At 43.9% G+C, this 16446-nt stretch overlaps 1 protein-coding gene across 5 annotated transcripts in view; it reads right to left on the bottom strand.

Moving 5' to 3' along the window:
* Positions 1-2225: 2225 nt before the first annotated feature.
* The window catches only part of LOC118395034 (serine/threonine-protein kinase tousled-like 1-B), a 47339-nt gene continuing 33118 nt past the window's right edge, over positions 2226-16446 (bottom strand). For 4 of the 5 annotated variants that reach the window (XM_035788809.2, XM_035788804.2, XM_035788806.2 and 1 more), the window contains 17 exons: positions 15132-15175; positions 14799-14900; positions 14623-14709; positions 14314-14406; positions 14115-14225; positions 13902-14038; positions 11481-11672; positions 10714-10780; positions 10519-10616; positions 10193-10274; positions 10013-10104; positions 9220-9309; positions 8893-9062; positions 8681-8816; positions 8487-8598; positions 8262-8369; positions 2226-6253 (listed from right to left, as the gene is read on the bottom strand). In XM_035788809.2, coding sequence (XP_035644702.1) covers positions 6107-6253; positions 8262-8369; positions 8487-8598; positions 8681-8816; positions 8893-9062; positions 9220-9309; positions 10013-10104; positions 10193-10274; positions 10519-10616; positions 10714-10780; positions 11481-11672; positions 13902-14038; positions 14115-14225; positions 14314-14406; positions 14623-14709; positions 14799-14900; positions 15132-15175 — 1868 coding nt within the window. In that variant the 3' untranslated portion in view covers positions 2226-6106. The remainder of the gene's footprint in view (positions 6254-8261; positions 8370-8486; positions 8599-8680; positions 8817-8892; positions 9063-9219; positions 9310-10012; positions 10105-10192; positions 10275-10518; positions 10617-10713; positions 10781-11480; positions 11673-13901; positions 14039-14114; positions 14226-14313; positions 14407-14622; positions 14710-14798; positions 14901-15131; positions 15176-16446) is intronic. The other variant, XM_035788805.2, reaches the window with a different exon arrangement.

Below are 16446 nucleotides of genomic sequence, written 5' to 3'. Positions count from 1 at the left end.
CTCTTCATATTTTCAAGCGTGGTGGGGGCTGGGAAAAATCCTAGAGGAAAACGTGGTTCAGTCTACTTTCCAACAGTCAAATTCACCTTTCAGCAGGACAATAACCTAAAACACAAGGCCAAATCTACACTGGAGTTGCTTACCAAGACAACATTGAATGTTCCTGAGTGGCCTAGTTACAATTTTGACTTAAATTGGCTTGAAAATCGATGGCAAGACATGAAAATGGCTGTCAAGCAATGATCAACAACCAACCAAGAATTCTTTGAATAATAATGGGTAAATAATGTACAATCCAGATGTGCAACGCTCTAAGAGATTTACCCAGAAAGACTCACAGCTGCCAAAGGTAATTGTAACATGTATTGACTCAGGAGGTTGAATAGTTTTCTAATCAAGAAAAACGCTACATGAGCGAAAGTATGTGGGCACCTGCTCGTCGAACATCTCATTACGAAATCAGGGGCAATAATATGGAGTTGGCATCCCTTGGCTGCCATAACAGCCTCCACTCTTCTGGGAAGGCTTCCCACTAGATGTTGGAACATTGCTTCGGGGACTTGCTTCCATTCAGCCACAAGAGCATTAGTGAGGTTAGGCACTGGTGTTGGACGAATAGGCCTGGCTCGCAGTCGACGTTCCAATTCATCCCAAAGGTGTTCGATGGGATTGAGGTCAGGGCTCTGAACAGGCTAGTCAAGTTTTTCCACACCAATCTCGACAAACCATATGGACCTCATTTTGTGCATGGGTGTATTGTCATGCTGAAACAGGAAAGGGCCTTCCCCAAACTGTTGCCACAAAGTTGGAAGCAGAGAATCATCTAGAATGTCAGTGTATGCTGTAGAGATAAGAATTCCCTTTACTGGAACTAAGGGGCCTATCCTAAACCATGAAAAACAGCCCCAGACAACGATTCCTCCTCCACCAAACTTTACAGTTGGCACTATGCATTGGGCAGGTAGCATTCTCCTGGCATCCAGAAAACCGATATTCGTCCGTCGAACTGCCAGATGGGTGAAGCGTGATTCATCACTCCAAAATGCGCGTTTCCACTGCTCCGGAGTCAAATGGTGGCTTGCTTTACACCACTCTGACGTTTTACATTGTGCATGGTGATCTTAGGCTTGTGTGTGGCTGCTCTGCCATGGAAACCCATTTCATATAGCTGCCAACAAACAGTTATTGTGCTGAAGTTGTTACTGGAGGCAATTTGGAACTCGGTAGTGAGTGCTGTAACCGAGGACAGACAAGTTTTATGTCCTACAAGCTTCAGCACTCTGCAGTTCCATTCTGTGAACTTGTGTGGCCTACCACTTCGTAGCTGAGCCGTTGTTGCTCTTTGACGTTTCCACTTCACAATGACAGGTCAGCTCTAGCAGGGCAGAAATTTGATGAACTGACTTGCTGGAAAGGTGGCATCCTATGTTAGTGCCACATTGAAAGTCACTGAGCTCTTCAGTAAGGCCATTCTAATGCCAATGTTTGTCTTTGGAGATTGCATGGCTGTGTTCTTGGTTTTATACGCCCGTCAGCAACGGGTGTGGCTGAAATAGCCAAATCCACTCATTTGAAAGGGTGTCCCCATACTTTTGTATATATAGTGTATTAGTTTTATATTCCATGAAATAAACAAACATTTACATAAGTGTATTGTGTCGATCATTGACAACAAAAAATTGATCACACTTTGTATCACAACAAAATGTGGAAAAAGTCAAGGGATGTGAATATGGTACCTTCTGAAGGCACTGTACATATATACCTTAAATACCTTTCACCCCTGCAGTGATTTGGTACTGGTACTCCCTGTATGTAGCTTCATTCTTGTGTATTTTATTCCTCATGTTTCTTTACATTTGTCTTATTCTGAAAGGGATAGTTCTCCCAAATTACATATTGGTTTCCTTACCCTGTAAGCCACGTCAAACTCATTCCACGGAGGGCCAAGTGTTTGCAGGTTTTCGCTCCTCCCTTGCAGTTGATTGACGAATTAAGGTCACTGATTAGTAAGGAAGTCTCCTCGCCTGGTTGTCTTACGTGAAAGGAAAAACAAAAAACCCAGACACTCAGCCCTCCTTGGAATGAGTTTGACAACCCTGCTGGAAGAAGTCTATGGACACGGTATGTGATCCATGCTTCGGTTTAGTTTCCCCGGCATTGTTCCCAAATGCTAATGTTTTAGCATTTGGAACACAAAACCTTATCAAGTCATGGTAACGATATAAGCATTCCGAAAGAATCCACATTTATTTTGTAGCTCAAAGTCACATACAGACGATTTGAACAAAAAAAAAAAAAATTAAAATAACTGATAAAACTGATAATGATAAAAACAGAAATACCTTATTTACATAAGTATTCAGACCCTTTGGTATGATACTCGAAATTGAGCTTAGGTGCATCTTGTTTCCATCATTCTTGAGACGTTTCGGCAACTTGATTGCAGTCCACCTGCGGTGAATTCAATTGATTGGACATGATTTGGAAAAGGCACACACCTGTCTATACAAGGTCCCACAGTTGACACTGCATGTCAGAGCAGAAACCAAGCCATGAGGTCGAACAAAAAAATTCAGTAGAGTTATGGTAGAATGGCCAGACGGAAGCCACTCCTCAGTAAAAGGCACATGACAGCCCGCTTGGTGTTTGCCAAAAGGCACCTAAAGACTCTCAGACCATGAGAAACAAGATTCTCTGGTCTGATGGAACCAAGATTGAACTCTTTGGCCTGAATGTCAAGCATCATGTCTGGAGGAAACCTGGCACCATCCCTATGGTGAAGCATGGTGGTGGTAGCATCATGCTGTGAGAATGTTTTTCAGGGGCATGTACTGGGAGACTAGTCAGGATCGAGGGAAAGATGAACGGAACAAAGTAGAGATCCTTGATGAAAACCTGCTTCAGAGTGCTCAAAAACTGACTGGGAAAAGGTTCACCTTCCAATAGGACAACAACCCTAAGCACACAGCCAAGACAACGCAGAAGTGGCTTTGGGACAAGTTTCAGAATGTCCTTGAGTGGCACAGCCAGAGCCCGGACTTGAAGCCAATCGAACATCTCTGGAGGAACCTGAAAATAGCTGTTCAGTGTTGTTCCCCATCCAACTTGACAGAGCTTGAGAGGATCTGCAGAGAATGGGAGAAACTCCCCAAATACAGGTGTGCCAAGCATGTAGCGTCATACCCAAGAAGACTCAAGGCTGTGATCGCTGCCAAAAGGTGCTTAAACAAAGTACTTAGTAAAGGGTCTGAATATTTATGTAAATGTGATACTTCAGTTCATTATTTTTAATAAATTAGCTACAATTTCTGAAAAATGTTTTTTGCTTTGTCATTATGGGGTAGTGATGAGGGAATGTTGTTGTTCAATAAGGCTGGAACCTAACTAAATTTAGAAAAGGTCTGAATACTTTCCGAATGCACGAAGTATACATATGTATATTTTGTGTACAAAGTGCATATTTGTGTTGTATTGTGCAGGACACACTTGAAAGCGACCTAGATCTCAATGTCTTCCCTGATAAAATTAATAAAAAGTCAACACCTGTTGTATCCGGCACGTGACCAACTTTGATTTAGATTTGACGAGGGTATCTTCATTTTACGAGGTAAGTTGACTGAGAACACATTTACAGTAATACCCCGGGGAATAGTTACAGGGGAGAGGGGGGGTGAATGAGACCAATTGTAAGCTGGGGATGACCGTGATGGTATGGGGGCCAGATTGGGAATTTAGTCAGGACACCGGTTTAACGTCCCATCCGAAAGACGGCACCCTACACAGGGCAATGTTCCCAATCACTGCCCTGGGGCGTTGGAATATTTGTTTTTAGAGTAGAGGAAAGGGTGCCTCCTACTGGCCCTCCCAACACCACTTCCAGCAGCACCTGGTCTCCCATCCAGGGAACAACCCTGCTTACCTTCAGAAGCAAGCCAGCAGTGGGATAGAGGGTCGTATGCAACATGGTGAAGCCCTTTTCAGTCTCTCAGCCTTTTGACAAATGGCATCTGTCTGCCATTCTCTCATCGGGTACAACTGACAACTATCTGACCTTGGGTCCGGAAGAACTCCTGGCCCTAGTTATACATAAAACATGTGTGTTGAGTGAGAGATATATGCACAAACCAAAGGTGGCCTTAGTTGGACTTGTAAGGCAATCTTTATTGCATATGAATGACAGGACCTGACATTGCCTCCATTCAATTTTGACATGTATCTGTGCTGTGTGTATAAGACAGTGATAAAACCAGTTTACAGTACATGGCGTTGATCTGCGTGGGCTCCTCTGTTAAGTCTGCCATGATGTTCAATATAAACCCCTTTTGTAGCATACGTGTGTTGTCGGTTGAAAGCTCCTCACAGTCTTCCAATATAAAGAATACTAGGCAACTCTACTTCGAGCACTTTACATTCGGTAGATGACCAATATGACTGTGCCATACCATAGACTAAAACCAGCTGCAATAACTCATGACACCTCATATGTCAGTGTTACGCAGGCCTTATGACTGAGGTTCAAGCAAAGTGTTACTGAACAGAACAGAGCCTGATCAACCTAGGCTTTTCCTTCACAAATGAACAGTTCCATACAACTTATATATATATATGACACATGGTTTCCAGACGATAAACATTGCGGTCGTAAAACAGTTCAAAGTTATTGGTTCACCTGGCATACAGAAGCACTTCGTAGGGCCCCTGAAGAGTAGGCTATGCACTTCAGGGGCCCTAGAGTGTTCCTCTTCACACAGGTCTGCACTATCTGTACCTGAGGCAGATCATACAGATTTTAACTAACTACAAGCGACATCTACATAGCAGCAACAAAAAAGCCTTTTCGGAGCACAAACAAGGAGACGTGAGGGAAACCAACGGTCGGACGTACTAGACCATTGCATGTGCTCAAAGTTTGCACCTGTTATTTCCCACAGATAATATAAAACATTAAAAGGTGAACAGAAGGTAAAACAAATAATACGAGAATGATAATATTACAACAAAAAAAATGAGGTTCAATAATTTCATGTTTCTAGGCGTTTGTCTTTTATTTCTTTGTGAAAACAGGTGCAAACGGGCACTGGTGAGAGTTCAGTAAATCCTGTGTGTTGACCCTCTGTACAGACAGACTGCAGATATGTCACTCCTACACATGAAATGTACATTGAGTTTCCCCAGATGATTCCTGTATGGAAACATCAATCTTTACGATACAGTTGATCCTCATATGGTTACATTTTGTTCTGACAAAACAGACTTCCATGCCTGAACAAGCTTAACACTCAGCGCCTTGAGGGATGGATCCATGGAGGATTGGAACACGCCAAAACCAACCTCTTTCACACAGCCAGATTATATTCATCCAGGAGTAGGTTTAATTATTGATTCTAAAAATGTGACTTCATGAACTCAGATGGCATACTTCTGGCCAACAGTCTGAGACTGAAGCTTAGTTAAGTCCAGGACAATTTCAAGAAGCTATGGCCATGAAACCAAATCATCTCGAGTGCAATTTAGTCCAATGGTAAAGTTTAACGTGGGTCAGTGAAACCAACTGATCTGCTTTGGCGACTTAAGCCACATCCCAAAAGTAACTCTACCTTCTATAGAAGAGACTAGGGGTATATTTGTGAATGGGATTCTGTCCCTTGCAGAGAGGCTGTTTAAAATGTTGCTGGAGAGGATTCCAATTAACAACAGCTCTACCAATAAAAGCCCAGTCCAGCACAAGCAAGGGATGTGGCCTAGCCCCACTCTATTAAGTCCTCACGGCAACAGGCACAGCCTGTCCAATGGCATGCACAATGGGTAGAACTTTCTCACCTCTCACTCAAAACTAGGTTCACAACACAGTAACGTTTCTGCAAAGCTACTTGGCAATGTGGAAAGTGTATCCACTTCCGCCCCACCCCCCCCCCTCCTATCTCTTTCCATGTCTCACAACGTGCAATCCATTTCATTCCATTCAGCCAAACAAATTCACGTTCCTGATCCTTTCACAGTGGCCGGGCGATTTAGAATACCCAACGCCACTCCATTTCCCATATTCGGATCAATTCTGCTCCAGGATTGGCCAGTGGGCCTGTCAGTCATGTTCATCAGCCCGTCAGTAGGAGGAGATTGAGGAGGCGGGCTGAAGAGAGCCAGAGGAGTTGGAGCGTCTCATGTGAGGGAGAAGGTACGTGTCTGTGCCCAGCTGGTGAACGTCAAATCGATCCTCCTTACGGTAGGCCAGACAGCGTCGGATAAACGCCTGACACGCAGAGAGGGATGTTAGTTTATGGAATTAGGATCTGCTTATCAAGCTTTGTCTGTACTAGTCACATTGAAATGTACAATTGTCAGGACATGTCAAAGTCAACCAATACGTGTACAATTCAGAGGAACACTTGAGTATTATTCTCCTTGGCTTGCTAGCCTGTCTCACGTAGGGCTGTGGCGGTCACGAAATTTCATCAGCCGGTGATTGTCAAGCACATAACTGGTCAGTCTCACGGTAATTGACCGTTAATTAACATAAACACATTTAGCAACTCCTGGCTTCCACAGACTACAAACCATTTAAAAAAGTCTAAGAAATCTATGTAATATAGCCTACACCGTCACAATATATCCAGTATTTATTTTAGACAGGTCAAAAGAAGCATGATGAAGAAAATGTAGTCTATTACAGAAGAACAGTTCTGATCTGGCTATGCCAAATGGCTGTGGGCTACACTAGTTCATTTAGTTGTCCCCATGTTAGGCCCTGATCTGGCTATGCCAAATGGCTGTGGGCTACACTAGTTCATTTAGTTGTCCCCATGTTAGGCCCTGATCTGGCTATGCCAAATGGCTGTGGGCTACACTAGTTCATTTAGTTGTCCCCATGTTAGGCCCTGATCTGGCTATGCCAAATGGCTGTGGGCTACACTAGTTCATTTAGTTGTCCCCATGTTAGGCCCTGATCTGGCTATGCCAAATGGCTGTGGGCTACACTAGTTCATTTAGTTGTCCCCATGTTAGGCCCTGATCTGGCTATGCCAAATGGCTGTGGGCTACACTAGTTCATTGAGCAGTCAAGATTCGCTTAGAATTCCGTGGCATTATTTTACAGTATGAAGAACACAATTGAAAACGGCTGAATAAATAGAAAAGGATATTTTCGCTAAACGACTTGAGTGCACACATGCGGTTATTCTGTGTTGGGCGGTTAATGTAACTTTAGTTGTTCTACAAACGTTTGGCTATATGTTTAGATTTTTTATAGATTGTAAGGCTGCATGATGAGACTAATGATGACTTGAAAAAAGTCACTTGAAAGGCATGAACTCAGCTTTTATTTTTGCGCAAGCTGTACACACTTCATCAGTCTCATTCACAATTTGACAAGCTTGTAAAATGCCTCGAATTTTACAGCTGCATCCCCTTTGTGGCCATAATGAACCCTAGTGCTGCGTTGTGCCCTTCTCCCCAAGTGTGCTGCGCAATCCTCAATCAGCTCTCCGACATGTGATCAGGTCTTTCTCACAGGCTACAAGTGAAGACAAACACTTCAGGGACACAACTGTGCTTATCCAATTCAGAGGTGCATATTGAAGATATTGGGTGAAAGGTCCACATTTACTTTTCTTCAGCCAATATGATGAGTAGGCCTAACGAACAGCAAAAGCACTAGCCTATGTCAATCTACTATCCCCCATAGTACAAAAGTGGACATTCTATTCGGTACGAGAAATATTCCAAACTGACTGGGACAGTTGTGGGATGTGATAGATCGCAAATTAATAGAACCACTAGCATAAAAAAAAACGTTTAATGCAGTGTGGCTGACGCAACAGATCAGAACGTTCAGCTTCAAATTTTGATAAACTATCAGGCTATTTCTTCACATTATAAGTGCAGCAATGCGCACATGGTAAAAGGCTATAAGCGCAAATGTTCCATTAGCGGAAAACATTATCAAAAGTGAATGCAAATGCGATTATGCATGTAATGCTTTTATTATTAAGGTTAATTTTTATGGTGAAAATGATCTTCCCCAAACTTGAAACTCACTCTGCTTACATTTGTATTGATATCAGAGTGATTAGAGGGACAACAGAGTGCTGAGTACCAGGCAGTTAGCCAGTTTGGGAGGCTACTAATGACCATCAGCAGCATCAGAGCTTGGAGAAGCGTAATTACCGTGACTAAAACGGTCACGTGGAGTTTGACTGCATTCATGACTCGTGACCGCCGGTGTGGCGGTAATACGGTCACCGCAACAGCCCTAGTCTCACCTTGGCCTCTGTGCTGGCCTGGGGCTTGGCAGGGAACTGAACCTCAGTGGCTTTGAGGATGGTGTTCTCCTGAAGAATATCCTGCTGAGACTGGTTGTGGCCAAACGGCTGCAGGAACACACACAAACCAATGTTAGACAAAAAACACAACATAGTCTAATAGGGTCAGATGTTCGCACCTTCAGAAGTGTCACTTCAAAAGGGGCCATAATAAGTGGGCTTTACCTTCCGTCCATAGAGGCACTGGAAGAAGATGACCCCGACCGACCAGACGTCCACCTTGTTAGAGATCTTAGGAGGCTCCTTGCCCACCACAAAACACTCTGGGGGAAGGTACCTGGACAAGAGGAATGGGAAAACATGGAAGGCAATATACCCAAAACACTACTTAAACAGTTATATTGTGTGATGAGTCTCACCAGTATGTGCCAGCTCCCTGTGAGGTGAGGTCCATGCCATCCACTCCATAGTTGTCATCATCCATGATCTTAGACAGCCCAAAGTCTGTGATCTTTATCTCGCCACACGCGGTCCCATCCACCAGCAAGATGTTACCTGCACAAACGGCAGTGCGTGAGTTGAGCGTGTGTCTGTGTTACATACACAAACATGAGTCTGTGTGTGTGTGTACCTGGTTTGAGGTCATAGTGTATGATGGGGGGTTTGATCTCGTTGAGGTATCGCAGGGCGTTGACTATCTGCATGACGATGGACCGCGCCTCCTTCTCGGACATCAGCTTGTTCTGTTTCAGATAGAAGTCCAGGTCGTTCCCCTCACAGAACTCTAAAACCGTACAGAACCTGGGGGGGGGGGAAGAAAGAGAAAAAGGACAAAATATTCCATTAACAATAAACTAAAAAGGCATCTCAATGGACTAAAATTCCTTCCACATCTCCTCTCCTTTATCTGCACTGATGTGAGAGAACTCAACTAGGTTTGGGGTAAAAAGAAACTTACGTGTCTGTATCCAGGGAGAAGTAGTCGTAGAGTTTGACTATTCTGGGATGGTCCAGCTGTTTGTGTATCCGATACTCTCTACAGGCATGTCTGGGACAGGAAACAATGTGTGTTTCTAAGTCTGGTCAAATAAATGTTTACCAAAATGGTACAATGTGGGTTGTGAATCCTGTGTCTCATAACAGTGAGAGCAGATGGGACAATGTGGGTTTTGAATCCTGTGTCTCATAACAGTGAGAGCAGATGGGACAATGTGGGTTTTGAATCCTGTGTCTCATAACGGTGAGAGCAGATGGGACAATGTGGGTTGTGAATCCTGTGTCTCATAACAGTGAGAGCAGATGGGACAATGTGGGTTTTGAATCCTGTGTCTCATAACGGTGAGAGCAGATGGGACAATGTGGGTTGTGAATCCTGTGTCTCATAACAGTGAGAGCAGATGGGACAATGTGGGTTGTGAATCCTGTGTCTCATAACAGTGAGAGCAGATGGGACAATGTGGGTTTTGAATCCTGTGTCTCATAACGGTGAGAGCAGATGGGACAATGTGGGTTGTGAATCCTGTGTCTCATAACAGTGAGAGCAGATGGGACAATGTGGGTTGTGAATCCTGTGTCTCATAACAGTGAGAGCAGATGGGACAATGTGGGTTTTGAATCCTGTGTCTCATAACAGTGAGAGCAGATGGGACAATGTGGGTTTTGAATCCTGTGTCTCATAACGGTGAGAGCAGATGGGACAATGTGGGTTGTGAATCCTGTGTCTCATAACGGTGAGAGCAGATGGGACATACTTGTGGTAGTTCTCCTTCTTCTCCTCTCTCCAGTTCTTGTTGAGCTGGTGGATTTTAACGGCTGCGTAGCGCTGCTCAAACAGGTCAAAGGCCTGAAGAGACATCAGAAGCACAGGTACCGTATGGATCTAGAATCTGTTAATAATCATTCCCAAGCACATACTAGTAGTCAATCCGTACCTTATAGACCTCACTGAAGCCTCCTCTGCCCAGCAGATACAGCAGCAGGTACCTCTCGTTCAGAGTGGGGTGGTCTTTAAACCTGACAGACATACAGCACAAGCTGAACCATTTCCTTCCGACAACATAGAGTTTATTTAGCCAAATGACCCCTACAAGAACTTCATCTTACAAATGCCTAGAAAGTGGTCTATGAACTGGCCAGTTAGCAAAACTATAGCTACTGGCCCACGGGTATGTAGGTCCCAGGGTGGATTTTGCACCGGGGCACAGTGGAGCGGTTAGGTGTTCCTATACGATTGTGTCTCTTCCTGTCCTGTACTTACGATGAGCTGTCCTCGTTGTTGATCCTTTTCAGCTCTCTGATGTGGAGGTTCCTCACCCGCTCTAACCGCTCCAGCTCTGCCTGGATCTCAGCCTCCTCCTGAGAGACAGTCACTCAGTCAATCGTATTCATTTTGGGATTCGGACCATAGTGGAGTTTTTTTTATAAACGTGTTTGTGTTCATATTGACTCGGACCTTCTTCAGGTGTCCCAGGCGAAGCTTGAAGATCTCCTCCTGTTCGTGATACTCAGCCAGAGTCAACCTAACAAATGGTTGATTTAAAGTCACTGCACCAACATCGCAACAGTGTGAGTGTGTATCAGTGGTGGAAAAAGTAGCCAATTGTCATACTTGAGTAAAAAAGGTACCTTGATAGAAAATGACTCAAGTAAGTCACCCAGTGAAATCCTACTTCAGTAAAAGTCTAAAAGTATTTGGTTTTAAATATACATAAGTATCAAAAGTAAATGTAATTGCTAAAATATACTTAAGTATTAAAAGTATAAATCATTTCAAATTACTTATATTAAGCAAACCAGCACGGTCTTTCTTTAAAAAGAAAAGGTTAGATAACCAGGGGCACGCCGCAACACTGACATTTACAAATTAAAGTGTTTAGTGAGTCCGCCAGATCAGAGGCAGTAGGGATGACCAGGAATGTTCTGTTGATAAGTGTGTGAATTAAACAATTTTCCTGTCCTGCTAAGCATTCAAAATGTAATGAGTACATTTGGATGTCAGGGAAAATGTATGGAGCAGAAAGTACATTACTCTTTAGGAATGTAGTGAAGTAAAAGTAGCCAAAACTATAAATAGTAAAGTGAAGTACAGATACCCCCAAAAAAATCCTGACTTAAATAGTACTTAAGTATTTTTACCTAAGTACATTACACCACTGGTGTGTATGTATCTGTCCATACACATGCATACTTGTATGTACTAGTGTGTGTGCGTACACTTACATCTGGGGCAGGGAGGGTTTGAGGAAGGGGTCGGGGTCATTGCCGTTGACGACCTTGGTCTTGCGTTGTTTGGGTTCAGAGGTGGTTGCTAGGGAGAGGGAGGGGGAGGAGGGATTGGGGGGCTTCCTCTTGGCCAGCAGCTTCCTCTGACGCTCTATCTCCTCTCTCTGCTGGTTGATACCCTCCTGCTGCCTATACGGAGAAGAGGGTTATTAAGCTTTTCAAAAGGTAATAAGGTCAATCCACATAAAAGCGTGGATCGTTTCATTATGCTCTGGAGAGCACCCCCCCCCACCAAATATTTTGGGGAATTTTAACCGTTAATTAAATACATTTGAAATAACGTAATTAAATATGCATCTTATCACACGCGCACACCATACAATTATTTTATAAAGACAATGAAAACAGCATTCCTCCACTGTTCTATTTGTTTGCATATCAACGTTGTGTCGCTTGTCAAGAAGCCAAATGCACAATCCTAACCCGAGATTCCCCCTCTTTCAAAGTTTCTAAACAGACAGGGTTCTACACTAACTTTTTCCAATGGTGGCACTGGTGCTAACTTTTTCCAGTCGATTTGGTCGCACCAATTTGTTTGCCTGGCCTGTCCCATAAGGTGCCTGCCTGTATTCCATACAGAACCAGGCTAATAATGACTTTTTTAAATTAGCATGCCGTGTTATTAAATTGATTTGGATAGATTTACTCTAACAGCAAAGAAAATATACCTCAAATAAAAGTGCAAATGTATTTATTGATCCCCAAACTCAACTCTGGACCTCGAAGCCAGTTCCACTGCTTGTTTTCATCGTTCCATTCTAATCACGGACTGACTTCGACCTGGAACACCAGGTGGGTGCAATTAATTAATCAGGTAGAACAGCAATCCAATAGGCAAGTGATTTTATTTGGCCCCCAAAGTTGAGGAAAATAATCAATTAAAGACCGTAAAAACACCAGTAAATCTCCAAGTGATTTTAATTTCATTTAAGTATTCCCACGCATAATAGAGTGATGCGTGTCTGAAATGTTTTAGTTAAATATTAAATCTGTTTGGCCTTCTTGCAGTCTACAAATTGTGTTTTTTTTTTTCAGTCCCCCGACCATCTGCTCAATAAATAAAATTGTCCCGCAGCTGAATCCGGTTGATGATCCCTGAGTGATGAACACCCCTGCTCCAGAGGGTAGAATTAGAAAAAATATATACTTCATAGCGAAACGATACCACAGCAAAAACAAAGTGGGGAGAACAGTTATTTCCCCCAGTTCTTCACCCCCCACTCAATTTCGTGATATCCAATTGGTAGTTAGTCTTCTCCCATCGCTGTAACTCCCTTACGGACTTGGGAGAGGAAGGTCGAGAGCCATGCGTCCTCCGAAACACGACCCTGCCAAGCCAAACTGCTTCTTGACACACTGCTCGCTTAATCAGGGGACCATTTGTGTGCATTTACCCTTTAATTTAGGTGCGCACCAGCCAGACTGTTGTGTTCGGCTAGCAGCGTTTGTAGCCATAGGCAGCGCGTTTCAGGTTTGGGGAAGCTAATGACATTTTTTTGCATTCATGCATCATCACATTTGTAGGTTTATTTAAGATGGCCAACTATTCCTAACGTGATGAGTAGATTGATAGTCATAACTTACGCAAATAATATAACTCAATGACTGTTCGCAAGAAAATACAGTTCAATGCATGGCTGAGCGTGTAGTGGCGTAGAATTGGCCAAGGCTACCTCAGATACGTTCCTTGGCCTTATAGAAACACATTTCATACAATTCTACTACACCATCGGTACTCAAGTACTATTTGTGAAGGTCCCAGTCACCTAGGTGGCAAAGGTCGAAGTGGATATGGTCATTTATCGACATAGTAACAAACTCCCACCTTGCAACACATGCGATTCCAAAACAGTTCACACCCCTCTTATTGGCGGAGAGAACATTTTCCCAAAATATATATATTTTTACGACCTTAACAACCAATAAAACACTTGTCACACTGCCAAGTCAAACGGTCTCAAATGCGACTGTATTGGTCACAGTACGGAGCCAAGAACAGATGTTCATCACGGTTCCAAATCTGGCAGCTCGCATAAGGTGCACTGTCTAGAACAGTGTTTTCATGCTAATTGCATTTTGGCTGCTTCATTACAGCAGTAGTATGTTCAATGACAGCCGTTTGAATGGGAGTCGACTGGCTTGCTACTGTTGCATGTTTCAATGAAGCTTTAAAATGAAAAAATGTCTGTTCCTTGTATGCACACAAAGTATTTTTAGTTGGTCACCTCATACTATTTGGAACAAATTTAACCGCCTGTTAACCGGTTAAAGAGGGTTGGTTAGACGGCAGCAAAGTTGACCAAAATGTGCATCCCTAATGTAAATACATGTTGCTTCGTGAAGTGTGCGTGTTCTCACTTGACAAGGTTCTGGAATGCGTAGCCGTCGGTCCACTGTTCAGTGTAGGAGGCTCCATGTCTTACGGTGGTGAAGTGACCCAGTCTCAGACGGTCCTGCATGCTCTTCTCTCTGCACGACTGTTTCTCCTGGGTGCTCTACAAAACAACGGGTTAACATGCAAGGTCATCCCGACACGTCAGTAACAAGCGCAAACACAAACTATCTGTGTACCTTCTCGATGAGCAGCTTCTTGCTCATGGTGATGCATTTGTTCAGTCTCTCCTTGTATTTCTCCAGTAGTTTCTGCTGTTCATCAATCTGTCGCCTCAGGTCACAGTTAGCCTGCAAGAAAAACGGTCAACGACAATAGATGATCAATACACAACCTAGAAATATCCCCTGTAGTACCCTAACTAGCACCTAAACTCACCCTGAGCAGGTCATCGATGCGTCCCTCTTTCTTCTCCAGGTCCAGACTCTTGTTGCTCTCCAGAGCAGCCAGCTTCAGACCTGTCAACTCCGTCTGGGGAGAGAAAGGTGTTTGACATGTGAGGAGCAAGAGAAGTAGATGTGAGAAGAGTATGAGGAAAGAAAGAGTCTTGTTCCCTGGTCGAGGAAGACGTGGATGTCGATTATGGCAGCCCCCCCCCCCCCATCTGATTCAGAGGGGTTGGGTTAAATGCTGAAGACACATTTCAGTTGTACAACTGACTAGGTATACCCCCTTTCCCTTTCCTACCTGCACACACTTGCTGGCGCAAGATTTGTAGTTCATCAGGGGATCGCCAAAACACAGACCGGTGGGAGAGGAACTGTTCTGTCGGATCTATAGACAACACACATACAACATTGTTCTAAACAATGTGATAGACTGCCGGAGCCTACAAATCTTCTACAGCGTGGGTGTATACATACGATAGAGCCTGGTGCAGAGTGAGCTCCGTGGTGTGAGTTCTGCGGTGAGCGGAGGACCTGTGGTAGAGCCCTCACTGGACTGGAGCCATTCCCCCCATGGAACTACACACAGGAAATAGCAGGGTGAGGAAAGGGAAGTTACATCATCTACATATAGCCCAGCAATAGCAGAGTGCCTCAAGAAGAGAAATTCAGACTGTCAGTCAATCACAATCTGCTTAATCAATCATTAAACCCCCCCAACCCAATCAGGTTATCGCCGCTATGGAGAACTCAGTTACATTTGAACATTTGAACGAGGAGACTGAAACAATTACATTATAGGACACTCACATCAAAGTAGTCACTGATCTTGGGCCCCCGTGTGGAAGTCTTCCCTGTAGGAGAGGAGAGCCGATAGCCTGGGTTAGCAATGCGTAACACAGCATACTCTACACAGCACAGCAGATAGAGGTTAGAATGACAGTGCAGTTATTTCAACATGTTATTTTCCGTGTTATAACCGAACTAGAAGATAAGGCCATAAAGGTCTGGGGAAAGTTGTCATTTAAAGGTAGACTCAGCAATGTGAAGTAGATGCAGAAAGTAAACAGCGTAGTGGGATCAATTTCCGCAAAAACGAATAGCGATGAAGCGCGATGCTCAACTTCCCCGGCGTATTGTTTGGTGCCCCGTCTACCATGCTGTGAACAGCGTGAAGCGAACTCGTGCACAGATACTGTGTGTGAGAGCGAAGCGTTGCATCTCGCTCAATATCCTAGCATCCTATTCATTGATGATAGGCCGTGCTTTACTGAAGTTGCAAGACATTCCAAAACAATTGCGGGATACAGGTTTCGATTGCCGATAGATCGGCCTAGTGCGCGGTTCTGACGGTCTGCTGGCCGACCTGCCTATATACTGTGCCCCACCTCTTTCTGTCACCCACTAGCTCGGTAATAAAGATGTGGGTGTTTGTGTTCTCGGAAGTACGGCAACTAATCGGTCCCCTCCGTTCCAAAATGACTGAATCTTAGGAGTCAATTCCAATTGGAATGGACTCTTGACACTCAGAAAGAGGAGTTGGCACCGGGAGTCGACATGAAAGTCGAGGAATCAATTGCTTTGGAGTCGACTCTCCACCACCACGTCATCGTTGTTAACAGTTGGAAAAATGGCAGAGAAAGGCAAGCGGTAGCACCAAAGCTCTGCATGGCAATAGTTTGAGAAGGGTTACTTCGGGATTTTGGCAAAGGCAATTTATCTACTTCCCCAGAGTCAGATGAACTCGTGGATACCATTTTTATGTCTGTGTCCAGTATGAAGGAACTTTGAGGTGGAATTGAGATACAGTAATGGTAGTAAAAGTGCTTAAACATCTGAAGGGGAACGCACTGTGAGACCCAAACAGTTGCTGGCAGCGGCATTGTGAATTCAGGTGGCATTTTATAAATATTCTAAACCTTTTAACGGAAAACCGATAAAAACATGGTAATTTAAACATGAAGAAAAAATATTATACATTTGTCACATTCCCATCAGGGACCTCACAACAAAATGAAATAACGGCACTGTGTCACCTTCTTAAACGGAAAGTGATAACCCGTGACATTAAGAACACAGGGGGCAAATAGGGATAGGGAGGATGCGAGTGAGTGAAATCAAGCAG

The sequence above is a fragment of the Oncorhynchus keta genome, chromosome 15 (assembly GCF_023373465.1).
Source record: "Oncorhynchus keta strain PuntledgeMale-10-30-2019 chromosome 15, Oket_V2, whole genome shotgun sequence".
Lineage (NCBI taxonomy): Eukaryota > Metazoa > Chordata > Actinopteri > Salmoniformes > Salmonidae > Oncorhynchus > Oncorhynchus keta.
Note: the sequence above shows the minus strand (reverse complement) of the source record. Positions and strands in the feature narration are given on the sequence as shown.